At 38.4% G+C, this 27483-nt stretch overlaps 1 protein-coding gene across 7 annotated transcripts in view; it reads left to right on the top strand.

Annotated features, from left to right (window-relative positions):
- The window catches only part of ANO5 (anoctamin 5), a 59418-nt gene that overhangs the window by 21140 nt on the left and 10795 nt on the right, over positions 1 to 27483 (top strand). For 4 of the 7 annotated variants that reach the window (XM_054067848.1, XM_054067849.1, XM_054067846.1 and 1 more), the window contains 11 exons: positions 5098 to 5211; positions 11662 to 11730; positions 12927 to 13211; positions 13555 to 13668; positions 15960 to 16075; positions 16991 to 17125; positions 18347 to 18452; positions 18540 to 18600; positions 20232 to 20383; positions 24254 to 24328; positions 25290 to 25512. In XM_054067848.1, the coding sequence (XP_053923823.1) occupies positions 5098 to 5211; positions 11662 to 11730; positions 12927 to 13211; positions 13555 to 13668; positions 15960 to 16075; positions 16991 to 17125; positions 18347 to 18452; positions 18540 to 18600; positions 20232 to 20383; positions 24254 to 24328; positions 25290 to 25512 (1450 nt within the window). Of the gene's footprint in view, positions 1 to 3853; positions 3899 to 5097; positions 5212 to 11661; positions 11731 to 12926; positions 13212 to 13554; positions 13669 to 15959; positions 16076 to 16990; positions 17126 to 18346; positions 18453 to 18539; positions 18601 to 20231; positions 20384 to 24253; positions 24329 to 25289; positions 25513 to 27483 lie in introns of all 7 variants that reach the window. The other 3 variants (XM_054067847.1, XM_054067843.1, XM_054067845.1) reach the window with 2 other exon arrangements.

The raw sequence follows: 27483 nt of genomic DNA, 5'->3' as shown, positions 1-27483 counted from the left end.
GCAGTTTTCTTGTCTAGTAATGCAAGACCGTGATAACATAGATGTGCTGATGGGGGATCATGTTATTGATGTAACTTCTCAGCATACCTGTTAGTCATAACTGGAGAGTCTTATTGTGCTTTAACTGTTGTGAAGCTTATCTCTTGGGTTGGTCCATCTCAGACTAGTGCTGGTTATTGCTTTGTTAATGAAATTGCTGCGCTAAACCACCTTCCCACTCTGAGATACAAAAAGCAGAAGGTGAAGGCCATTGAGGTCTGAACCTACAGTCCCAGCTCTGTGAGGTTTGACCCTTGTGAAACCTTGAACTCTGGGAAGATGAATTTGGGAAGGGTGTTTCTGAATATCCCTCTAAGAAACTTGCAGTTTTCTGACTGAGTATTAATCTGAAAGGTATTTCTCTAAGCCAAGTTCCTCTCTCTTTGAATTATGGATGTGGGGAGGGCTGAGATATTTAGTAACAAGGTGTATTTGGAGGAAGCTCCCTTGCCTGCAAGGAGAGATCTGTGCTAAGTGGCCTGTAAGGACATAAATTTCCGGTTAGGTGAAGGACCAGACATGGAAATCCCTTCGAGTCCTGTGAAAATATGCAGGATTGAGTCATTCGTGCCTGGTATAAACTGCAAAATATATTTGCTTTTCAGACACTGTGATATCATTAGCCCACCAGAGACTAGCTGACTGTGTTGACCGTGGTCAACTCTCTGTGTGCTTTGGTGGATGAGCAAGGCCACGGAAATGCTTACTGCAGCCTCTGTCCCTCAGCTTCTACTCCAAGTTGTTTCTCTGAAGTGCTTTCTGTTGCAGTGTCCAGCGGTTGATGCCACATCCCAGAGCTCGGTTTCCCCTTTCCTGTTGGCGGTGACTGGCTTGTTTGCTTTGGCCCTGCAGAAAGTGCCTGAGCCACCTCTGGGAACGAGGTGCCCAAGGCCTGCTCGTGGAGTATTTAGCAGTGAGAGAGAGTTTTGGTGGATTTGAATGTAATGTGCGACCACCAGCCAGCATTTACATGCTTTACCCAAACCAGTTTGGGCTGAACTGAAAGTGGGATGTTGCAGCCTTACTTCATCTTGAGCGGTGCTTTGTTTCCATACTGACATCTTGGTCTTTCCTGTAACCTGTCCTGTTTGACACAGGATTTCATACTGCATGACTGTAGTCCCTTTCTAACATGAGGGTTACGAGTTCGGGTACATGGAGAGTTGTTTGATTGAACATAGTCCAATACTCTGACCTCTGCTGGTTGTCTAGACAGAAGTTAGCAGTTATGGGGTAACTAGAAATGTTAATATGAATCTGTATGAATCCAGTAAGTTTTCACTTATGTAGCCACATGAAAAGAAAATATAGCTCTTCATGATAGACCATTGCAGCGTTCAACTGACACATCTGTCCACAGGCAAGGAAGTTGCTTAGTTCACACAGAGATAATGAGACTATTAAAACTGGGACATTACTACAGGAGAGCAGGAGGGCAGTATTTGATTTTGAACAAGTAGTTTTGGTAAACTTGCTTTGTAGCTGGTGTGTTTGTTCAGCTTTTTGGCAGTGTTGGTAAATGCAGTAACACCATTTCATAGAATCATACAGTTACTTGGATTGGAAAGAACCTCTGGAGGTATCTTGGCCAGCTTCTTCCTCTGGGCAAGGCCAGCTTGAAAGTTGGATCAGGTTGCTCAGTCAGGGCTTTGCTTGGTGAAGCTATGTGATCTCTGAGGACGGAGATTACGCAGTCTCTCTGGGCAGCCTGTTGTACTGGTTCCTGCTTAACCACACCTTCACATCCAGTAGGAATTTCCATTGTTGTAACTTGTGGATGTTACCTCACGAGTACGCCTTGGGGCTTCATCTCTTCTATAATTCACCACTGGGTGTTATTTAATTATTCAAAAGCTTCTGCCTGCTCTCTGTGGTTCATTGGGAAGTTTAAATTCAGTTACTTGTATTCCAGAAGTTACACGTCAGAGAATATCTGCTCTAATGAGGTGTGACTTCATTTAATAACTACAGGTTGTCTGAGATCAATTAATTTGAATACAGTTCTGGAACAAACTGTTAAGAAATAAGATGTGCTAATCCATAATGTTTTATGATTCACTGATGCAAACAATGCAAATTAGTAACATTTTATGTATTTTAAACCTGTAAGAGCACATGTACGAACAGAATTGCATGAAAGTGCAAGACTGAGCTTGTTTTTCTAGTGAAATCCAAATGCAGCAAAGTGGAAAGGAATAATTTATGGGTTTAATAAGTAGGCCTGTCACTATTCATGATGAATAATCCTATTTACGGAAGGAGAGGGAAGTGATAAGTATTCCCCTTCTCAAAGCAGATCCAGCGATGACTACTGCATCTTCTTAAGTTGGTAGTCAGACCTTTAATGACTGAGCAGGATCCTGATACATCATTAGGAAATGAGCAAGCTTTGATGGCACTAAAGATAAAGTATCACTTCAAGTGTATGGAATAATCTAATTATAACTATGTTACAAAAAGAATTTGGGACACTCCTCTGTCAGGAGCTTCTTTTGAAATAAATATTATTTATTGATTTTTATTTTGTGTTTGCGTGTGTGTATATGGGTTTTCTTAGTTCACTACAAAAATGTCTGTGGTTGCACAATCTCTGTTGTTTAAATTAGCGATTGGGGTGGTCTGTTTTTAGGCCAGTTCCCAACATTGCAAATTGTTAGAATGTACTTTGGGGTTCATTCACTGTAATGCTGAATTATACAGTTGTTGCTGTGTAGGTGCTGGCATAGTTCTGTGCACTATCCTAATTTGGTTAAATTAACATCTAAACAGTTGTGATTTGCTTGTAGTCACAATTATATTGACAAAAATCCCAACGTGTAAGCACAAAATAGAATTAGAAAAATGCTATTTCTTTTATTTGCTTCTGCTGGATTCCATGATTTTTGTGAGCCCTTCAGTCTTGCGTGATTATGTACTGCATTTGGAAACAAAAGCATTTTATGAGGAAGCTGCCGTGATTTCAGCTTTATAAAGCAGTCTAATTTATTTGCTTAAGTATTTCTCAAGAAGAAAAACAACAAAAAAACCCCAGCAAAATTGCCAAAGAGGGAAGGCAAAGAGAGGATTGCAGCATTTTCAGGAAATAATTTCTTTTAGCTTTTTTTGCATTACTTTGATTTGCAACACTGTGCTTTGTGGCCTCCCTGACACTAGGATAGCTTCAGAAATACAGGAATTCTCCGTAATGCATGGATGGTCCAACTAGGCTATTGTCTCGCTTTAGCAGTTACCAGTGTGCCTAGTTAAGACACATAAAGTTGTACAAAACTATTGAACAATAGGGATTTAAATTTTTTTTTTTTAATTAAATTTGGGCCTATTTGAAGATAAACTCATGTCTTGGATTATGTAGGTATCGCTGATTGTAATTTTGTCAGCTCTGGAGTTATGTGGTTGCTGTTTGTCTTTTTATGTTCCAGCGGGTGCTACGTGCGCTATTCATTCACCAGAGCTTGTTTTGTTACCTTTGCATTACATTTAAAGAAACTTTTTTATTGTTCTGTTTTTAAATCTGCTTAAGTGCCCAGATGATGTCAATTAGCATTATAGCAGTCATTTATAAAACACTTGAGTTTGTTATAAAAATGGATGACAGCACAGCTTTGCCTTTAATAAAAAGCCATTGCTTAAAAATAAAACGCATAATGTTTTTATAGTGGGTGCTTGTGTTTTTCCAGTAGTTGGAAGCTTTTCCTGGCTTTTTTAAGGACACAAATTTCTTGCAAACTTCAGTTGGGAGGAATGTGCTCGAAGCAGTTGGTTTGGGTCTTGGAGAGGAGGAGTGGACTTGCTAACTACTTGTTGGTTATTCCAGCAGAGTGGAAGGAGATATAATCTGTTCCTGAAGCGACGTCTCAGGGTAAAACAGTGATGAATGATACTGCAAGTGGCTTGGATGGCTGCAGTAATAACATGCTTCACTGTGTGATGCCTTTTGTTAACTGGGAGCAAGGCTCATGGTTATAAATATTCTGTGCTTTCTCAGAACTGTTTCACATGCATCCTTGCATGGTTTAAGGGGCAGAAGACAGAGACATAACCCTATGACTTATTGGTTTTGCTTCCTACTGTAATGAAATGGGAATCTGATTCAGTCTTATACCAATACGCTTTTTCTTATCAGTGTATTAAAAAAAAAACAACGACAATACCAACTTTCTTTGGCATGGAGTTGGATTTAGAATGGAGTATTAGCTTCCATGGAAAGTGCTTTGCTGTATAAACCTCTAGTCCTGTAAACAGTTTGGTAGAGCTGAATACCAATAGGATGACAAGTAATATTACCTACTATTATAACTTCCCCGGGAAAGTGAGGTAATAGTCTTACTGGCTTAACATTAATTGCTGTAGCCTAATCAGTGAAAAAGATGAATGCTATTAATGTGACATTCTGGCATGCTGAGAAATGAAAATATGACCTTTAATACACCAATTAGAATACCAATTACCCTGTTGAATTGATACCTTTAATTAGATATTTTTTTTCCCCTCAAGAAAGTAAATACTCAGTTTTGAAATATCATGCCTGTATTGTTTATGTGCCGGTTTCATACATGGTCATTGTTGGAACATATGTCTCTGTGATGGTTGTTTTAGTGAATCTTTTTATGTAAAAGAAAATGCATGATATTTAGTTTGCTACAGGCTTTGAGTCGTTGAACTGTGCCTCAGCTGCCTATTGTGTAGTGTGGTGCTCTGACTAACTGCTGAAAAATATCTTGCTGTAAAATAACGCTTGTGTTCCTCATTTATGACACACTGTGTAAAGACTGAAAGAACAAATGGTAGCACTGTTCACACATATTGCTACACTAACGTACATTTATTGTTCATGTTCATTATTCTTCATGTGTTATTTACCTGTGGTGTTTGTGGATATAAGCAGTTAATTTTGAAATTATTGTAAGTTGATATAGCCCTTGTTAAAACCAAGTTTATCTTCAGCTGTGAAGAAACTGAAGAATTGAGGCAATTTGAGGAAACTTCTTTGATTTCTATTATGTTTTAGAGCAACAACAATACTTGTTTTTTTTAATTGTATGCCTATATCTTCCACAGATTGATAAAAGACATCAAAGCAAAGATTCTATTTTCTTCAGGGATGGTGTCAGGAGAATTGATTTTGTTCTCTCCTATGTGGATGATTTTAATAAGGAATGGGAAAAAAAGTGGGTAAGTTTGTCTTCCTGAGGTCCTCTTAATTCTTATCTATCATAACCTGAATATACTGAGCCTTTCAAATCACTACACTCCATTAAAATAGTACTCAGCTAAAAATTTATAGCTTGTGAAAATGCCATTCCATGTGCTTTCTGTGTTATTTTCTGTTGTGCATCAGACACAATTTCATTAGATTTTTGGGCCTTTGTTTACTGAATTGATCACCCTCCATTACTTAGGCTGGTCAAGATGTTATACAGTCAGTGCAAAGTAATCCAAATCATTTGCTTTCTTCGTTTAACAGTCTTATAGTTAGCTGTAGCTTTGGTGAAATATCTGTAAGTAGTGTTAAATGCATTATCCGAATGAGATTTAACAATAACTTTTTTTTCCTGCCCTTTGACTTCAGATGGAGCAGAAATAGATTCTTAGATCCAAGAATCTTTTTTTTTTTTTTAATATATGCTGAGTAAAACAAACACACTCTCTGAGCTTTTCCATGTGCTCTACATGCTCTCTACAAGTGTATTCATTCTTCTAGAAGAATATTTAAAGTGTCTTTGATAAGAGACCTCAGATGTAACAGAGCATGAAGTACAAACTGTCTCTGAAGTGCAGTTAGTCAGAATCCCCGAACTTCCCAGCAAGGCCTGGTTACCCGAATCGTAACTATAGGTCAGATGGAATCAGTAAATTATTTGTATTTGTTGCTTGCTCACACTGACACTTGAGGTCTAACTTAACTAACACGTAAATTCAAGCTATTTAAAAAATCCAGTATTATGAGATGCAGTCAAGGCAAACAATAAACTTTATCTAAACCACAGTATTTTTAAAAAATAGTACTTGTAGGGATTTTAATTATTTTGTTTTCTCTTTATTCGCTGCCTTCTTTTGAAGCCAGGAGAGATTACATTTTTAGACTAGTCTCTCCAGTATATATCTCCAAAGTTTGTTTATAATACAAAACATTTTAAAAAGGAGAGCAACACCAAAAAACCTTCATTCTCTTGTAATCATATTATTCTGAAAGATAAGGATATTTGAAGAAAACTAATTATACCAAAGCATATGACAAAGTCGTGGTAAAAAGTGAAGGTCTGTGAGGCAGAAAACATTTCTCATCTATATCTTGTCATATAAAGTGTTTCTGAATTAAAAATGAGTATTTTCTTTGAACAAAAACTACAAGATTGGGCTGTTCAAAACATTGCTTACTGCTTTCATTCCTTTATGGAGGAAATACTGTTTTCAATAAGGGCTTTTGCTGCTTATCCTTGCATCCAAATATGATCCAGTCTACAATACAGCCCCTGCATCTTATTTTTGTTGACATTAAAAAAGCAAGAATATCTGTTATTGTCTCTGTTTGGTGTTTTTACCAGCTTAAGCATCTGACAGGCAGCTTTGCTCCATGAGCCATGTTCAAGAGATTTGATTGGGTGACACGGGTTATATTATAGCTATGCTACCATAGGTTTATATAGAAGCATACTTTTTCAAACCAACACTGACTCTTTGTCAGACTGTATGGAAAGGGACAACTCTCCGTGGTGGTCAAGTCTCTGCGGGACATCTCTCAGTGAGACACCCTACGTGGCCAACTCACTGTGAAGACAACTGCACAGGGAGCCCTGAGCGCCTGGCTAGAGCCCCCACCAATGTTCAAGAGCTTTGAGGAGGTTAAAGTGTGCCAGGAGGGGAAAGACTGGCCTGCTTGCTGCAAGGTGCTCAGGATTCCCTGGTTAGAGTTGTCTCCATGGAGAGTCAGCCATGTAGAGGTGTCCTAGACCCCAGGCTGTAATACTAGCTGGATTCTTTCTCCCATAAAACAAATCACATGTTAAAAAAAAGATAAATAAAAGGAAGAGGAGACCAGTCAATGCAGAGAGAAGAAAGAAGCCCATGCAAAATATGTGAAAGCTACTCTTAAAATAAACTTTTCCATTAGTCATATTACAATAATGTAAGGAAAGAAATGGAGACTATTTAGGTAATGTTTCAAGTGAGAAGGAAAACGAGGCAGGTGCTCAGTCTAGTTGCTTGTTTGTATTGTTCACAGCAATTTTCTTCTTGTTGCTTTATGGGTCATTAGAGGGTAGGAGGAATCTGCCAGACCAGAGACCATGTACACAGGTGTCCTTATTGGCTGAAAGATTCACATGGGAAAGAGCCCAAGAGTTAGGAGCTAATATTGCAGTAGTTCTTTGAAGTAAAAATGCATTTAGTTTGGATCTCTGTTCTGCAAAAGGATACATCATCTGTATCAAGTTTCATGAGACTTAGTTCTGTATATATCTATTACTTGGAGAAGGGTTTATGGCCTCATGGAAGGCGTTTGGTCTGTGGTGCTGTAGATTAGCTCTGCGGTTGCAGGGCAGACTGTCACGAAGACATCACAGTTACAGTGCGTCAGTTTTCATACAGTTCCTGGGGAATCTACTAAGAAAATGAAATTTGCCCTATATTTATGTCCAGCGTAGACCTTTATGCAGTGAATGTGCCCTTAAATTAATGCAGACTTCTTAGCATGGAAGTACTGTGCTGATGTCTTTCTGGGAAGATTTAAATAATGATGCGCTGCAGCCCTTGGAATTCATCTGACATACTGGACTTGCTATCATACAGTTGTCACAGGAAAGAAGTGTGCATTTCTTTTACTGTAGTCAATGAGACAGCAAAATGTAACAGCTAAGAATAGAAATATTCATAGGAAGAGAACAACAGTTGTGACAAAGGGGGTTGTTTCCTTGTCTCAAGGAAACAGCTTTATTCTGCATTTCTAAGAAAGAGATGAATAATTTCTTTGTTTCAACATGGCCCTGATACGGATGCAAGAGACAGTCTGTTCATCTTCTCCCTTTAGCATTGTGCAGAACAAATACATTAACTGCTTTGATGTTCCCGAGAAACTTTCCAGCTTAAACTCTGTTTTGAGCTTGCCTTCTATAAGCTATGTGAATAAATCCTAACCACAAAGTCTGGGTAAGCAAAAGTTTGGATTACATTTTTGTGAGACAATACTTTATTATCAAAGCCTCCAGCAGATAAGTGGAAATACTTTACCCACATATGAAATGCATGTGAACATGGAAAAATCAATATAATTTTAAAAAATATCTAACAAATCATTCATGTATGGCCAAGACGTGATGTTTGTTGTCCATAAGTGTGTTTCTTCACAAGAACCCCCAGATCATTAGAACTCTGGGATCTCTGTGCAAAGTAACTTGTTCCTATGTTTACTGGAAGCAAGTGGTCCCCAAACGCAGTTGGATGTGGACATACAGAAAGGAATTTTATTTTGTCCTTTCCCACTGTTCATCATCTCAGACAGAAAATTCTGCTTTCTCACAAGCACCAGAGAACCCAAAGTGAGGGAGCCAGAGACAGCAAAAAATTGGATGCTTATTGCTCCTGCCGCACTCTGCTTCGCTGCCAACCGTGGGAAACCATGTCCCCAGCTATGCAGGAGCGGCTGAACACTGGCCTTGATCCAAACTGGGCACCTGTCCATGCTGCTGTATGGCAGCTTAGCTGGTACTTGCTGAAGGAAGGCATTTGGTGTCTCCTGCGCTTTGGAGGGCAGACAGAGCCCCTTTTCCAGCCATGTGGGCAGTCCCTGCAGCGGTGCCAGTCATGTCAGGCCCCTGCTGTCTTGGCTGCAGGTGGGCGAGAGGTTGAGGGGCCTTTCCTAAATAAACTCCTTCTCACCTAAATGTTCCTGTTAGGAAGCTACGTGGGCAGCCTGAGCTCAGACGGAGCCTATTAGTCCTGTGAAGGGAATTCTGTTTTCTCAGGTCACGGATAAGAGTTCTTATATACTTTACAGTGGCATGTGATTGTTCCTAAAGGCTCTATTTATTTCCAGTTATCCTACACATGACTGTAATTAAAATAAGCCTGAGCATCCTGGTACGTAAAAGGCTTTTGTAAGGTAGGAGTTCCTTGTGTAAAGGAAGGGAGAAAGTGAGGAGCATGGTTAAAACATATTGCATGGTTGCCTCAAAACTATTTTATTCCCCTGTTTATTGATTGTTGTTACTAGCAGTAACAACATAACGATATTGTTACCAAGAAACAGGTTTATAACAGTTATCTGTCTTCCTTAGATACCTAATCATGCAGTGTTGCGTCTGCATTGGGCGTATTGGTACCACTGGACTTTGGATCTTGCTTTGTTAATCTTATCGAGATGGTTAGATACAGCCAAGCAAATGTTAGATGGTAAAGTTACCGTTTACGAATATGTGGAATATCCACAGCCATGTTTGGAGAGGTGAATGCTCTACTAGCTTCTTTCTTATGTAGGCCTAAGTTATCTCAGAAAATGTAGTTTCATTGTTTTGCAGATGCTTTGGAGGGGCTTAAGGAACATACTTAAGATGTAAAGAAGGGCGTTAGCCTACTATTACTAGTCTTCGCTTATGTGATTATTTGTGTTGCTTCCTCCTGTGACTCCAGAGTGGCATCTATAGCAGATTCCCTGATATATGCACCAGGTCTAGCATTTTAGATTTGGGACAGTAAACCTAAAATTGCTACAAGTACGTATTAAAACAAAATGGCACTGGTCCAAGGGTACATTTTGTCTATTTGAAGCCTTTAATGGCAACGTGAAGATGTATATTTTTCAGTATTTGGCTAGAAAGGGAGGGAAGTTGGGTATTTTTGCAGCAAATTGATTTCTTTTTTAAGTTGGTCATTTCAAGTAACTGGAACGTACGGTAGATTCACCTGGGTTTCAGACAAGGTGGCTTATGGGAAGAGAGCAAAGGTGGTAAAAAGTGTAATTGCAGTTAGAGCACTGCAATTTATCGCACTAAATATACAGTAAGGAATGATCAGTAAGATGCAGCCAGACCCTTTGGCTCTGGCTGTTATTAAGCTGCACAGCTGGAGCTGGCTGGTATCTGAGACTCCTCTGAGCTGACTCGCTTGACTCTCTTCCAGTGTTTGTTGGAAAAAGAAAGCATGCCATCCACCTGTGGAGAAAATGTAATCCAGAGTAGCACATAGCTTTGGATACCAGGCTTGAATGTCAGCTTTTGTATAGCACTTCCAAACGTAATCATAAATCATCTTTTAGTTGTATTGTTCTCTATTAGATCAACAGGTCAGCGAGCAGGAGTTCTCTGATGTGTTTATACAGGTGCAGGTGGAGGCAGGTGTGTGGGATAGATTAATTTAAAAATAGTGCATGGAGTTGCACCACCATCTGCTAGAACTCGGAAATTATCATAGTTGAAAGTTTGTCTAGCCCAGTGCCTAATTTAACATCTAAGAATATTTGGCAAAATCAGATGTGAGAGGTAAAAATGAAAAGCCCCTGACGCACCAGAATGTATTCATACCTCTTAACATAGATCTCAGGGCCATTAAAGCATTATTCTGTCTGTACTCGTAGTTTATGCAAACTGAAATGCAGACAGGGTAGACTGCTCCTCAGATGCTCAGGAAAAGGAAATTGTATGAGAACTGCAGTGTTTTTTTCCTTAAGTGTGTTTGAAAAATGTCATTTAAGACCTTTCAATAGAGAAAACATCAGACAGCATTGCAGGTTTTCGCTAGAGATAAATTGGCAGTCTGACTAATGCTTTCTAAAGAGGATAGGGCTCATTATTTAGCTTAACATGTCATTGTTCTAGCAGTTCTTCAGCAAATTTTATATCATTAAAAGGAAATTAATTCAGTCCCCCAAGAGGAACAAATATTCTACAAAGAAGGAGGGGAAGAAAATGATCTGGCCCAAAGACACGATGTAAAAATTACTTGGCAAAATAAAGTGACCAAGAAGGGTTCAGGGTCACAAACTCAGCCATGATGCGCTGCCACAGGCAGGTTTGTTTATCTCTGCGCAAAGTTCATGCTGGCTTTATGCAAGCTAAGTATATGTAAGCTTACGTGTGGTGATTTCTTAGTCCTATCTATTTTTATGGTTATGGTTTTCATGAAGCATACTGTTTGAATAGTCTATAATCAGTACGTTAACATCTGTATCAGGCATGATTGTTAAACTGGTAAGTAGATGTGGCCGTAGGCAATCAGTTTTCTGCGTGCTTCCAAAATTTTTTTCATGTAGTTTTAGCATTCTCTTAGAAACACAGCTAAACTTGAACAATAACGCGCGGACACACACACCAGCCTCCTTAAGAGTCAGAAAGTCTCAAAACACATAACTTTATTGAATTCTGTAGTTAACAAGAATGGACAGTTTATGAGCCTATTCCTAGTTAATAAATAGGTTTCATGTTGCTGGTCACTAGGTTGGCCATCACTTAGAATTGGTTAAGTATCCATCAGCTGGTTTCTTTCTCTTGATCTTTCTTTTACAAAGGTCCTATAGCATTAATGGGGGGTCATCAGGGCAGTAATGAGGAGTGAAGCTCAGTGAAGTCATTAATAAGTGATCAGTTAGTTGCTAACTTCATCATTTAATAAAGTGTGCTTATTTCTCTTCAGGAAAGAAGAAAAGAATTTGAGAGCAATCTTCAAAAGGCTGGTTTGGAACTAGAAACAGAAGACAAGAAGGTAAAAAAACCGAAGAAAATTAGGAGCAAAGTAATAGGCCTGTAAATTACTAATTAATGTATAGTGCTTTGTTTCTTTGATATAAATTATAAATTATTCTACCAGATTCCAGCGAGGTATGGCTAATCGAAGTGAAACAAGCTTAATGTGTCTGTTTGAGTTATTTTTTCAGATACGCTTGTAAAAACCGTAAAAGCAAAGTGATTTTGATTCAGGAGGAAGTTATGACTTTTGATTTTGCAACCAAAAGAAAGTAGTTCCAAAATAGCTGTGGCTTCATTTAAACCCTTGTAAATGGGAAGTGTGCTCACAGCTGGATTTAATCCCACCCAACAACTAGTAGTGTGTTTGAAAGTCAGTGAATGGATTAGTATTTGCCCACTGGGTATTGTAATTACAACAAGGAAGGACTCTGGTGTAACAACGTGAGGATATTTGATTAGTGTTACTCTTGTTTGGTAAGTGGAGAACATGGGATGTTGACTACTTCTTCAGTCGGCATGCTCTTTGTTTTTTTTCTGCCAGAGACTGACCAAGGCAAAATAACATTTGATGAAGATCAGACTCTGGAATAGATGGGTATTGAGCAACACATTAAAAGTACCTTCTGATTGCCATTTCCTCCAGTATATGCAGAGGAATGCTAGAACATATACTGTGGGGTGAGGCCTGTGATAAGATTAGCCCTTATCATAACTGTGAGGCTGTAACATCTTAGCTCTGATTGATAACTGTTTTGTGAGGAGTCCTGTATGCTCCTCTCTGCTGTGTGAATGCTCTTCTCTGCTGTGTGAAAGCTGCCCCCTCCAGGAAAGGGAACAGCTTGACAGTTCAGCGCAGTGGCCTGCAGGATGCGCGGGCTGCCAGGTGTGCAGCTCTTCACAACAAAACCTTGCATTTCCAATGATCTCAGTGTGTAATGAGAGTTTTCAGCCCTCGGTGTAGAAGATTAGTGTACTTTAAAAGTTCACAAAGGCTTTTCAGTAGTGCAAAGATTATCTTCATGAACAACCAACCACTCAGATAAGCTTTTCAGTTAAAAAAATCTGTAAAAAAAAAAAAATCCCCCTACCTTCCCTTCTTTTCTTTTTTCAAAAATATGTAAAAGGCAATAAATTTCATCTAGTGACTATTCTTTTAAAGCTTGCAATTAAACACAGTTTAGTCTGCTATCTAATTTATCTTTCCTGGAGCAGGAATCTGAAGATGGCAAGATTTATTTTGTGAAGATCCACGCCCCATGGGAGGTTCTGATCACTTACGCAGAAGTGCTGAACATTAAAGTTCCTATCAAGGAAAATGACATTCCCTCAACGGTGGAAAACCCCCTGGACTGTATGCTTACTCCATTCAGGCTTCCCGAGAAGGTGATGCACCCTGAACCAGATTATTTCACAGCCCCATTCAGCAAGGATAAGCAGGAATTGTACCTCATTAATGATGAAAACACTTTCTTCTCACCGTCCATGAGAAACAGAATAGTACGTATGTGAATTTGTCTGTTTTTATTTACATGTAGATTTACATGGTCATGTAGGAGTATTCATGCAAGGAAAGAGTGATATCTGTGGGTAAATACAAGGAAACCTGAGTGCCTGTGCATCTTTCTTACAAATCTGGAGTAATATTTGTTGAAATGGATCTGCTGGATGTCTACAAGGCAAGTGTGCCCTCAGTGGTTTCATACAGGTTAGGAACTATCAAGAAACACCTTTTCCTTTGCTTGTTGTCCCTGCAGGTTATACACAGTGCACAGACATTATAAATTTCTGTTAAATCGCCTTAAAGTAGAAAAGGTCTGAAATTCTTGTGTTTGACTCTCAGGTTAATTATATTCTTACACGTTGCCCATATGGAACAGAAGAAGGGAAGAAAAAATTTGGAATAAAGAGACTGCTAAATAATGGCACCTATTCAGCTGCATATCCTCTTCATGATGTAAGTATTTTAGCTTTCTGCTCCTTTGTGCCTTTCCCAGTGTTTTTACTCTTTTACCTGCTGTGACATTTGCTGTTTCCAGCAGAAATGAACATGTACTCAAACCCTTCCATTTGTCCCAGTAATTGATTCTGTTTTATAACACACAAGACGTATCTGCCAGCCCTACTATTTGGCTTTTATGTGCTGAAACATTTCTTTCTGTGGATTAGTTTCTAGGATATAGTTATGTGTCAGCCACATAACAGTATATTCCTGTAGTGTCTATGATACAGATTATGCAATAGTACATTAGAAAGATTGTAACCAGGAAGGAATAGTTACTTTAGATGCATACCTTGAGCAGTGTGTGTGTGTGCAGGGTGTATACATACACATACTCTAGTCATACAGTCGTGCTTACTACCGGTAGGGAGGTAAATACTCCTGGGATCACACCATGTCAGGACTGAAGTCGGGCGAGTTGCCTGAGCAACCCTACAGTGTGGGGTGATCACTTGTCCATTTCATCTAGGGAGCTTTGGTGACCAACTGCAGTACTAGAAGTGTGGCAAGCATAGTAAATACTGGTTTTTAGTTTTGCTTTAGGGTCAGTTTTTAATACAAAATATGTGGATTTAGCCCTAGAATCACATATTCATAGAATAGTTTGGGTTGGAAGTGACCTTAAAGATCCTCCAATTCCAGCCCTCCTGCCACGGGCAGGAACATGTCGCACTAGATCAGGCTGCTTAAGGCCCCGTCCAACCTGGCCTTGAACACCTCCAGGAATGGGGCAGCCACAGTTTTCCTGCCAACCTGTTCTAGTGCCTCACCACTCTCATGGTGAAGAAATTCTTCCTTATGTTACTATATTTTACATGTTGTTTTTTTAGATTCTTTTTCCTACTGAATTATATGTTCAATTCATTGCTTAAACCTTAAATTCTCTCCTTGTTTTTAATATTTATTTCAGATTTGTCGCAATGCTTTAGTGAATTTAAAATGCTTGTTTTTATCTGTGAATTCTACCACAAAATATTTTCAAATACTTCATATTGATTGATATTTTTAAATGTTCTAAAATATCTTTTCCTCCCTTAAAAAATGAATAGAAATGGAGTATGGACATTCTTTAGGTTTTCAGAGGGAAAGTTTAACTGATCAGAGTCTAGGCTGTAGGAGACTAGTCTTGGCTGTGAAGCAATTTTTATTGTTGGGACTACCAAACGCACAGAAAGTGGTTGTACAAAAATCTCTTCTATACAAGTACAGCCAGCTTTAAATGCTAAGAAATGGTATGAAAATAATCCAAAATCATGAGGCGCTCAGAAATCATTGTCTAAAAAATAACTATTTAACCTTTTAAACTATTTAAAAGATGCAAACTTTAGGTTGTTTAACTTTCTTGCTTTCCATTAGAAACCCATTTTCATGCTTTTCTTTGTGATGGAGAGGCATTGAGGAAAAAAAGGAAAACCAAGATCACAAACTGAATATTTGACATAGTCAAATATTTCTAAAGGCAGAGTTTTGCAGCAAAATAAAATTACGAGAGATGTCAGGAACTGTGGTTATTTTGTGCTGTTTAATTTCTAGAAAACTGATGAAGTTTGAAAAATTTCTCAGTATTTCACAGGTAGGTGCATGATAGTGATTAACACCACTAAAGTTAATTAGTGTCAGAATTTCATTTTGCAAGTCCCTGTATTACAGCTGACAAACCACAGCACAGAGTATGTTACAGTGCGATGGTTGAAGGCAGGAAACACCTTTAATTTATATTCTGTAGTTTACATGTCTGGGCTTTTTTATTGGGCAATGAGAGCGTGATTCAAAAGTACAGAACGGGATTTAAATTTGCATTATTTTTAATGAAGCTGGAGTAAAGTGGTGGTTTTCTTCTTTAAGGAAGCGTGAACTTCTGCAATGCAACTTCTGCAATAGCACGTGCTGCACCCCAGTATAAAGGAACAAACCATTCCGTGCAGTAATCTGCCAGTGCAGATGAGTATGTCAAAGCAGCACAACACTGGTGCCACGTAACATAATGTGGTTATAGTAGAATTGATTGAATGTCAGAGATGGATAAATGTTTTCTGGAAGTGTTTATTATCTTAAAACATTGCATACGTAAAAAGAGTTCTATTTAAATAAAGTGGTGAAGTAGAGTGCTAAGTTTAGATTCAAATTAGTTTAATTGGCATAATCTTAAGAGGGGTGTGTTGTCATCGTCATTGATGTTCATTTATTTCAATGTACTATTTGAATCTGTTATTGAGGTGTTTTCCTTTACTTTGATTTGCTTACAGTGCCAGTACTGGAAAAAAGCCAATGATCCGAACTGTGACAATGAGAGATACACACTGTATATGGAGTGGGCCCGTTTCTTGCGGTTCTACAAAGAACAGCCTTTGGACCTCATCAGGTAAAATACTGCCTGTGTTTTATTATTTTTACTTAGTTTTCACTGTAATACGAGTGCCCATTCATTTCTGGCTTGATCATGCTGGAAAATTTTTACTACTTTTAAGATCTGATGAAAATCAGATACTTAATTGGGCACTGTGTCCTTGGAGGGCGCAACACAGGTTTTTACTAGCAAAGGGACAAATGTTTTACCTCATATCAAGCCACTTTCAATCTAGCCAGAGCTCCTGGGGTCAGGTATATGACAGACAGTTTGGCTGTAGAGGAACACAGTGGCATTTTTTTTACCAATATCTGCCACAATTTTTAAAGACTGATTTGATTTTTTTTGAAATGTCAATAGAGGCTTTTATCAGAGACTGATAAGATCAGTTCCTGAAGCTTGACTCCTAATGCAGTACTAAACCCAAATTTGAACTAACCTTATCCAAGATTTCTTTGATTCAGGCCATATGACATAACAAAACCATTACTTTATTCACGAGTTACAGTTGCCCTATTGTAACACAGCGGGTTGTAATTCTGTGAATTAGGCTGTGTATTTCTGTCATTCTGTGAATAACTGTGGGATCAGAACTGTTGTGCCCATTTCATTTGTATAATTCCTTGGAAAATTGAAGAAGTAGATCTTCATTTACATTATGCTGTGGGAAGGGGACAGAGTGATTTTTAAAGCTGGAACTTCTACTGAGAGGAAAAAAGGGTCAAAAGAGGCCATATATTTTGTTCATTCAGCTTGCTTAGTTTTCACAGCTACCTTCAAATCTCACCTTCCAGTGTACATCAGTGCATTTACTATTCTGTTAAATGAGAATTTTGCCAGCTGTTTTGTTTTGACTCTGGCCACTTTTCTCTATTGCAGTCTTAAACTTTGTTTTGTATTCCTATTAATTCCTTCTTTTTTTGCATTCAGGAAGTACTATGGTGAGAAAATTGGAATCTATTTTGCCTGGCTAGGATTTTACACTGAGATGTTATTCCTTGCAGCAGTTGTTGGCTTAATCTGTTTTCTTTATGGCTTGTTTACAATGGATGAAAATATGAGCAGGTGAGTGTAATGTTGAAAATCTTCTGGGGAAAGCTAAGCGATGTGAAAATTTTGTTCTTGCACAAAACCAGGTAACAAGCTTTTAAAGCTTGTCAGAGCACACAAATTTATTCTTCAGCTGTCTTTATTGACAGAAATGGTGGTGGACAGCTAATGCAGAACTTCTGACTATTAATTAGTAAGACTCAATTTGTAGATGAAAAGCATTTTATTGCCTTTTGGCAGTAGCTTTCTATATTGGAATACCCGTGATACATAAAGTCCTAAGAGTACCACTGATACCTCTCAAAATTGTTTGTTTCAATTGTTTATTGTTACCTAGTCTTTTCTATTCTAATCTGTCTCGCAGAGTAGTTTGTTGACCTTTTTGTTTAGGTCATCATGTGCACTAGCTACCAAAAGCGTGAGTGCAGTACAGATCAGCAGTGTTCTCCTGTCAAAGAGGGATCCAGTATCTCGGAAATCAGAGTTTACTTTCTTTAAAATAAGCATTGTATTTGTTTCTTCAAGGATCCCAAGATTTATTATATTCAGGGATTTGGGGAGGTTGGAGTGGGGAGAGGAAAAAAGGTTGACATTTAATTTTTCATTCTTTCTTATAAGAAGTCTTCCAGAATATATTTAGCTTTAGGTATAAAAGGTTAAAATTCTCAGCCATTCTATTGAATGATGTCATTATGGGACTTAAATTTTAGCTGCATTCGGAATTCACCTGGAAACACTGCTATACATGTTCAGATTTCTCTGGTTACTGCAGGACTGCCATAGGATTTTAAACTTTGCCCACTGTAGTAGCTAGATTAAAGTAGCAAATTCTACAGTAGACAGCAAAGCTGAATTAATACATCTGCTATTAGAAAAGGTATTATGAGCGCATTAATAACCTGAGGAGAAATAACATGGTTTATATCTCATCTGAAAGCCGGGCATATGCAGCGCAGCTCCTTGCAGGCTTATGATTTATTACTGATAGAATCAGAAAGCCCGGACCAAGTGAATTGCTAGTTCTCCTTCTTGTGGTAGCTGCTACATTAGTTTAACCTCACTGACTACAGATTAACACCAGTGAATGTGACAAGACTTAGTGTCTTCTCTGTTAAGCTATGAATGTTGAACTTTGAACAAGGAAGCTCTTAATTTTTTTTTTTAAAAAAATAAACTTATTATAGCAGCTCCTAAGACGTTATGAAAACAGATACTGTACAATGGTTTTCTCCTCAGCAAAGAAATCTGTGATCCTGCAATTGGAGGAGAGATCATCATGTGTCCTCTTTGTGACCGAGATTGTGACTACTGGAGGCTAAACACCACCTGCGAGTCCTCACAGGTCTGTATTTGGTTCTCCAGCCACATCATTGTTATTAATACTGAAAACTGTTTCGGTATTGACCTGTTCCTGTCTATTCTGTTGCAGTATTCACATTTGTTTGACAACGTGGCAACTGTTTTTTTTGCCATTTTCATGGGCATATGGGGTGAGTAAATTTCATAAGTTTTATGTCAAGCAATAAGGAGATCTTTGCAAAACTGCTAAGCAACACTCGAGGTGGGAAGAAGGGGAATAATGGCTTTGCTTTAATATCCTGCCTCTGATGCAAACAAGGTGAAAGAATAAAAATAATTTAAAGCTACAGAGGAGTAGGGCTTAACCAAAACCATGCAAAATCTAGCAGGTTTCTAGGATATCGTAAGCATTGTATTCTCTATCTTTATTTGTTTCTTCCCTTAGGAACCTAAGATAGATTGCAGCCTTATGCAGTCCTCGTGAGAGACATCTCTACTTAGCACTGCAAGTTATCAGTAGCCAATGAAGGCGTAGAGAGCTTTTGTGTCCTTTCACTGGGTAGTTGTACAGCACTGCCACTTTATTAGCATTTTTAGGATGAAAATTAGTTGGCTTCTACTGCAGTGAAGTTCTTACATTGTAGTATGTTTTGGTGATGCAGGAATAGATGGATTTACTGACTCTTGTCTACAGGCATGATTTCACACCAAGTGATGCTTGTTCAGACTTTAAGATGGTATTGTCTTGAATACATGTTCTTTTCTTAAACTCTGTAAGGGTTTATAGATGCATGATAGTGTAGTTATCGCTCATTTCTTTAAATGCTTTGTCTCCTGTTTCAAACTGTTTATATGAAATATCATAATTAAACCTTCAATTTGAATATAGATATTTCATTAACATGAAAGATCTGTGTATTGATAGAAAAATCTGTGTATTTGTTATCAAAGGATCTGGCCACAAACATTTTCATAGAGAATTCTCAAAAATATTTTAATAAGATAATGCTGCATGACTGTTATCCTAAACTTTTTCTTGATTTTAAGCTCTAGTATTTTAGTGAGATGGATTAGTCATTCAGGAAGTACCAGCGAAAGATTTTAGAACTGCAGAAGATAAGTTTTCCTGTGTTTGTGTAAACCATAAAGCCTCTCCAATTCAAATAAGAACAATCAGATTACTAAAGGTTTACACTTTAAAGTGGTTTATAGAGGGCTTGTAAAATGTTATATAGTATTATAACTTTTATAATTGTTTATTTTATATATGAAATCAGTTCCCTCTAGTGTCTTAAAATTTTCTAAGCCAACCTCGCTCTTGATCATATGAGAAGCAGCAGACATTCATCGTCTTCAAAATGACCATGATACCAAATAATCATCAAAGAGCAACTAAAATATTTGAACATACTACTTGAAAATAGTTCTGCTAATTTCTAATAGTTGTTCATGACTAAAAGGTGTACACATAAGCAATTAGTTGAATTATCACAATCCTTTGTTAATTCTGTGTTGCTATGTGCATGTGAAAAGTGGTTAAACTGTAACTGAATGTGATTGCCATAACCACAGAAATACCAATATCCTGTCTTGGCATCTTCCTTGTCATCCACTTCTGGAATTCAATTAGCTAATAAATTACTTAATCCATATTATGGCCTTAGCTGTGAACTTTAATAGGTAGTCAATAAAAATAGATGGGTCACATTGTGAGGGTAAAAAGCAGATCACAGAACAGGAGACAGCACAGAAACAAATTTAACTTTGTTCATCAACTAGTTCATTTCTCCTTTAACTATGTTTTAACATGTACAAATTGCAGTTACTCTTTTCTTGGAGTTTTGGAAGAGGCGGCAAGCTAGACTGAAGTATGAGTGGGATTTGGTTGATTTTGAAGAGGAACAGCAGCAACTCCAGCTGAGGCCTGAGTATGAAGCAAAATGTACCCAAAAGAAGAAGAATCCTGTAACTCAGGTAATGAGCCTGCTGGGTTTACCTGCATGCAATTCCAGTTGTGTGCTGAAAGATACTTTGATAATGTGCAAGTTCTGCCTCAGGAGCAAGTCTGTATGTCATTGTTAGGTAAAGATTTATGTGACACACAAAAGCAATGCCACATTTGTATTGGAGCAGGGCAGGCCCTCAGCTATTACATCTCCACAGAACAGTGAGTTTGGCTGTAGAACATGATGTAGAACATATGTAGAACATGATGCCAACCACGACCTCACTAAACACAATAGATTGCATCAAATAGCAAAGCAGAATTTGGTACCTTGTTTTCTTGCTTAAGACATCCAGTTGATGAGTGCGAAGATTTTTGCACTTTTTGTTTGACCAGTGTTAGATATAAACGCTTTAGCTGCTGAAAGCAGCATGGGTCTATTAGTGTCACTAAGTTCTGGAGTCGATAGCCCTGTCTTCTAAGGGTCTTTTTTCCGTGGTGCAGGGCCTGTGTGGTGTGGCTGTCCTACTTTCCAGTCTTACAGTGAGTTAGGGCTATCAACATTTCAGTTTCCTCTTGCACATGCCAAGCATGCCCTGTCTCTTAGACCATGGCTCTTGCTGCAGAAATCTTGTTATCTCGGCTTTTGACACAGGATAAATGAGAAGGTAGGGGTTTTGCCTAACTTTTGGAGTGTGTGCCTAACTTTCATTAGGTATCCTGTTCTGATTTTAATTTCCACAGGAAACCAATACATTAAAACAGGAATACAAAGGCTAAAGATACAGAAGTGTGACTAGCTGTAGTTTTTGCTTCTGACATACAAACCCGTTGTTCGGGGAATGCTAGAGAGACGAAAGTTGCTGAAGCCCTTTGTCTCAAATCTAATTGAGATACAATTAACCACACTATTTAACTCTGTTAAATGGTCTCTGTAAATACTTGCTAAATGTTAATTGTCTTCATTTAAATTTAATTTAGGTAGGTATTATTTGACGAATTTAAGGATCAGATGGTTGCATTCCAATAAAAAATCTACTACCTCAGTTTGATGTATTTTTAAATCACCCTTCCTCTTCCTAGATAACACAGTCTTCAAAAATGGAGTAGAATCTTAGCCAGAACATGGGGAGAATCATTGTTATATGGACAGTAGCTCTGTCTTTGGGGGATTGTCTCCTTAATTATTAGGATATATATAACCTAATCTAATTTCTCATGACAGTGTTTTTCTGCCTCTCCTTCTTCTGTATATGCAACATTAAAGCTGTTCTTCTTATACCTATACCTTACACTGTACAAGTTACAGAGAGATCTTTGATAACCATGGACTATGATTTTGAGTGTAGATCTGCTGAGGTATTGATTTCTGCATGCTCAGGAAAACAGTTTCAGGGAAATCAATTTTTGGCTACCTAGTTCAGCTAATTGAAAACAGATGCCTATTTTGCGTTATTTACTAGTTCGCATCCCTGTGTCTGCTTAAGCTCAAAATCTCCACTTTCTTAAATAGCTGCACTGTGACCAAAACCAGCTGAAACGCTGTGATTATGCTGCAGTTATAGAGGAAAGAGCAAAGGGAAATCACACAGGCAGTTTCTGGCCCTTAGGTGCTCTGAAGTAACAGCTGCAGCAGATGGCAATCCTGAGGATGAGGAATTGATGGGCTGACTTGTAGGCAGTGCTTACAGATGGCACGGACCAAAGCCTGTAGTCTGGAGAGGTAAACCAGCCACTGCAGATTGCAGCCAAAGATAACAGGGGTGAGATGCATTTGTATAACTGTCCTGAAGGAGAAGACTGTTCTCTGTAAATTCACGCAGATCTCTTAGGTAGGATGGTTTATTTGGACTTCTGTTTTGGAAACAGAAACTGGACCATAATATAATTTTCTTATCTCAGATTGAGATACTGCACTGTTCTGTGCTTTCTAAATATGCATCAACAATTACCATAAAAATTCAGTGACTGTACAATCCTTTATTTTACAACACATCAGTATATTACCTTGGTGAATTTTCAGAAGCTTTTGTGCAGCAGGGTTTAGCAGTGGTCCTTATCAATATCCAGTCGTAGCAAACCATGCAGGTTAGCCAGGCTGTACTGTAATTTCCTTTCATTAATTAATGTGCAATACTGAACATGTGAAAGGACAGCGATTTCAAATAAGTTAATTCTGCAGACTGATAAGGTAATATGGATACAGGTCACTGAGTTTTTTGCATCCCAAGGCTAGTTTTGCTTTGCTCAGAAAATTATTTCTTCATTATTCCTGGCCATGATTCAAATTATAGGTGCACTGAAACAGAAATTGCCCATCTTGAGGCTTTAATTAACACCTCATTTGCTCATGGTGCTATACTATCTAGGTAGATCATAGCTAAAATATGGCTTTGCTAACTAAAGTAGAATCCTAATTTACATAAATAATGAAGCATTCCCTTCAAACTTAGACTCTGTCATTGCACGTTATTCCCTACATTTTATTGCAAAGTGGAAGACTTGTTGAATAGCTTAGAGTATGTAAAACGTTTGTTCTTAGTATAGATTATACATATTATTTATTAATACAAAATAGGTATAACATGTTGTAAGCCTATACAAAGTCACCTGATATCTGTGCTCTTATGTTTTTCTCATCAATTTTTATAGTTCTGTTTATAGTGCCTTTAACTGTTATCATCATCAAAACACTTGTTGTGACTTGAGACTACAGTATTGGTAATTGTGTTCAGTAAGTATATTTAGGCAGATACAGGCAGTGTATCTCTCCTGAGAGAATAGCACATTACATTTCAAACAGAATCACGTTGGTGTGAGTGTGCTGATTTACTGAAGAATACCACCATCAACAAGCAAAGCTTGTAGAACGACTGCTGCTGCTTTCTTGTCTCAGGGACAAATGTGTAGCTCAGTTCTGGCCGTTGTATTTGGCGTAATTATACCACATTATGCCAGTGTGTTGGGCACATTCGGGGCTTTTCTGTAACAGAAAATGACCTCTTTCCAACTCCATCTTATAGGTTCAATATCATCTGTTGTCAAAACAAGCATTTCCTCCTTCAATATACTTATTGATAATATACTTAATATTGCACTCGCCTATAGTGATCACTGCCCCTTTGTTGAAGAGGAACTTAAACGTACTACCATGCCTTGCTCAAAGATTTATCAAATTCAGTTTATTTTTTCTAAATCTTTTTCCACTGGCATTAGTTCTTACATGATACGTTCTTAAGACTTGTCATCTGATATTTTAGGAATTAGAATTGGTTGCGAAAAAGAGAACTTTACACAAACATGGTAAATTGTTCATGTGCTATGTGGGGATACTCACTTGGGTAAGACCAAGCTGCCTCATGCTGCAGCAGAGATTGTCAACTAATGAATGTAGCCATTCCATTTCTTTGATTAAAGAAAGAGTAAATTGAAGGAGTGGAGGAAAGACTCTCTCGCTGTTTGAAAAAACATGGTACATCTGAGTAAATGACCATTTTAAGAAACTCTGACATGAAGAATTTAAAATTCAGTCCCATTTTGGACTTGGAGCTGTATGGCAGCTTACCTTGCATTACAATAAAAGTTCTGTCATGCCCATCTAATGAAGGAGGTGATCTTTTTCCTTCAGCTACTGATTGATTTTTTGAAAGGTCTAACCATTCTTTCCAATGCTCTCTTTGCTTTTAGAGAGTCATTATAGCCACTTCTGTCCTGATCCATTTTCCCTTTCCAGCACATTCAAAATACTGTGTTATCTGCCCATTTAGAGAGGGGCATTCTGAATAGTTTTCCTTGGATGTGAGCACCTCCACGCAGCTGATAGGAGCTCTATGTGCTGCTTGGTGTTAGAATAAGATTATGGATTTGTGAACAGTGCTGTGCTTGCTTGACTGTTTCAGGAGATGGAGCCTTATTTGCCTTTAACTAGCCAGGCTGTGCGGTTCTGCATTTCGGGAACTACAGTGTTGTTCTGGGTGAGCACCTTTTTGAATCATCATTTCAACAAATATCACTGTTGCTAATCATCACTAATGACATTAACACATGCTGGTTTCAACCGGGATACTAACATATGCCTTTATTATTGTCCCACAGATTTCCTGCTGTCATGCAAAATACGCTTCAACTCAGACTAAAAAAAAATAACCTGGAAATCTGTCATTTACTGATATTTTGATTGGACATTTGAGCACAGGAATAACTCTTTCTCTGGCTTATGTGCTGCTAGCAGACCATACTGAAAAGGTCTGTAGTAAATGAAAAAGTATTCACTACAGTGAAATATCTTCATATTCCTCTGTAGAAATATCTGCAGAGTGAATTTCAGAGTGGACAATACAATCTAATTTGTCCTTTCCATCTCCATTTCTATGAGTCTGTATCCTTCTGCACTATTTATTTTTTTTAATATTGGTATTAGATTGCCTGGTTTGCTTGTGTTAACAAAATAATTGTGTTGTATTTAATGTATCTAAAAGAATCAGAATGGTTTGGGTTGGAAGGGACATAAAAGATCATCCAGCTGCAAACCTTGCCATGAACAGGGACACCTCCTACTGGATCAGGTTGCTCAAAGCCCCATCCGGCCTGGCTTTGAACACGTCCAGGGATGGGGCAGCCACAACTTCTCTGGGCAACTTGTTCCAGTGCTTCACCATCCTCAAAGTGAAGGGTTTATTGCTTGCATCCAAGTTAAATCTACCCTCTTTCCATTTAAAGCCATTACCCTTTTTTCTATCACTACATGCCCTTGGAAAAAATATAACAAAGTATTTTGCCTCTGTACTTTCCATTTCAGTGCAGCTGAACTCATAATCGTAAAGAATAAAATTTAAAATGTATAGTGTATATTGTGTTAACATCTTATTTCCAAAGTTGCATGCGTATAGCTAGAGTGAGCTGTAAGTATATTGTAAATCTCTGTCCTTTTCTTAGGTGTCACTGATTATAGCTAGCATGATAGCTGTGATCGTGTATCGCCTTGCGGTGTATGCTGCCTTTGCCAGCCTCATGGAGAACATTGAAACTTTACAGCCCATCAGAGGATTACTGACCCCACAGCTTGCAACATCAGTTACAGCCTCTTGCTTGAATTTTGTCATCATCATGATACTGAATTTCATATATGAGAGGATAGCTATCTGGATTACTGATATGGGTAAGAACTGTACTTGAAGACAAAACTTCTGAGGAGTCACTAAAGGTAGAACCCACCTAGAGGTGCTCAATGTAGTTGTTCTCACCTCGGGCACAGTGGGAGCATTAGAATGTTAGTCTGTAGTTTGCAGCTAGGACTCAGTTGCATCCATGGCTGTACTGAATCTTTTCCCTGTGGCTGAGTAGTTACTGTAAGCTGGTTTCTTTTAGTGTAATGTTTGCTTGTATTCAAACTAGACTACGGAGACGACTGTAGTTCTGAACATATTGTAGTTCTGAACACATATTATGTGTTACATTAGTGTCACCAAAGCAAGATCAAACTGTGTTGGTTTAGCAGTATTTCAATTAGAAATCCTGAAGATCTGTTTCTAAAAATAGATCACGGCTTTCACAGCCATCTTTACAAGAAGAAGACTAAATAATCATGTCTCTTGTGTTGGAGGGGAAAGGTAGGAGGCTGGGGAATGGGATAGGACAGTATATTTTCCAGGTTTTTTTTCATGTCACTGTTTCCCTTAGCTATGGATTTACAGATTTGGCGTTAATACGGGTTGAAGGCAAAGATTGAGCCGGTTGAGAAGTTGGGCCCAAGATGTGTTATTGTGGCTGTAACCCTTGGTAGCATTACCTGCAGGAGGCTTGCTCCAGAGCTGGAGGAGCCTGCAGGCGGGCAGGCCCAGAAAGACCTATTGGTTTTGTAGCAGATTTTAGGTTTGACTATTGCTTACATGCTGGAAATATGCTTCCCTAGAGCCCCTCTTGCATATTTCTCCTTGTTTACCTTTAATGATTTATATGAACAAGTCCCTGCAGGTGCTTTGTAGAAAGAAATAATTGCAGAATATTCAGCTGGGCGGGAAAGCTGAAAGCATGAGGTGTTTGTAATTTGTACAGCTGTCACAAACGCAGTTTGGTGATTTGTTTTTTATGAAGTCTTACAAGTGGAATCAAGAATTGAAAGGTGCCTGTGGGCATTGCATTTGGTTTATTTTGGTTTATTATGGACCATCTTTGGTCTCAGAAAGTGTTTCTTTCACTTGGACAAATTAGACTAAAGAAAGACATAACAAGTAATAAGTCCAATTGCCCTTAGCGAAAAGAAAACCCAAATCAACCCAAACAAAGCAGAAAATCACCATTTTTTAATCTTTCCTTCTTGAAGGGCATGAATTATAAGCATGAAGGCTCAGCAATGTTATTTTGCTGCTTGCAAGTCTGGAGGATTAATTTCTTGAGTGTCAGCACTACCTGTGCTTCTCAGTTACAGAAGGAAAATAAATGTTTACTTTTATGGGACTGCTGCCCTCCTCTGGCAGCCGTGAGAGCTGCGCTCAGCCCAGGCTTAGAGTCTAGGGTATGAAATGTTGACTGCAGCTGTCAGAAGTGTTTGTTCTAACTCCCTTCCCTCTTGAACTTCTTAAAAAGTTTAGGCCAGATTTTGTTTTCAGAGGTGCAGGTACAGCCTTTCTCTGGTACTCTAGACATTTGGATGTCTGACATCAATCTTTGAGCCGCTCACTGCCAATACGTGTATTTTAATGAGCTGCATCCTAGGCCTTCAACCTCAGCTGAGAACTGCCTGCTCTGTAGCACACTCTGATGTCAGGTTCGCTGTAAACACCCTCTGTCAGGCAAACATATGTCAAGCTTAGAAACATCAGGTTATTTGGATATAAAATAACTGCACCATAGGGCAGGTGAGTTCAACACATCTGCCAGGTCCTGACCAATTTAGAGAGACTTGAATGCTTGTAATGTATTTTCTTCCCCTTTCTCCGAGGTCAAATTGGTTATGTGTTATCATTTAACAGCACTTTCTACCAATAATGTGCTTAGGGCTTCCTGCTACCTTTAAAAATGTGAACATAGTAGAGAACGCGATTACGAAGGCAGTAAAATCTTAAGCAAAGGCTTAGTGACGTTCAGTACCACCGAGACACTTGCATCCTTTTCTGTTCTTTCCCCTGCA

Source organism: Cuculus canorus, chromosome 5 (genome assembly GCF_017976375.1).
Source record: "Cuculus canorus isolate bCucCan1 chromosome 5, bCucCan1.pri, whole genome shotgun sequence".
Classification (NCBI taxonomy): Eukaryota; Metazoa; Chordata; class Aves; order Cuculiformes; family Cuculidae; genus Cuculus; species Cuculus canorus.
The sequence above is the reverse complement of the archived record's forward strand: the minus strand, read 5'-3'. Positions and strand labels throughout refer to the sequence as shown.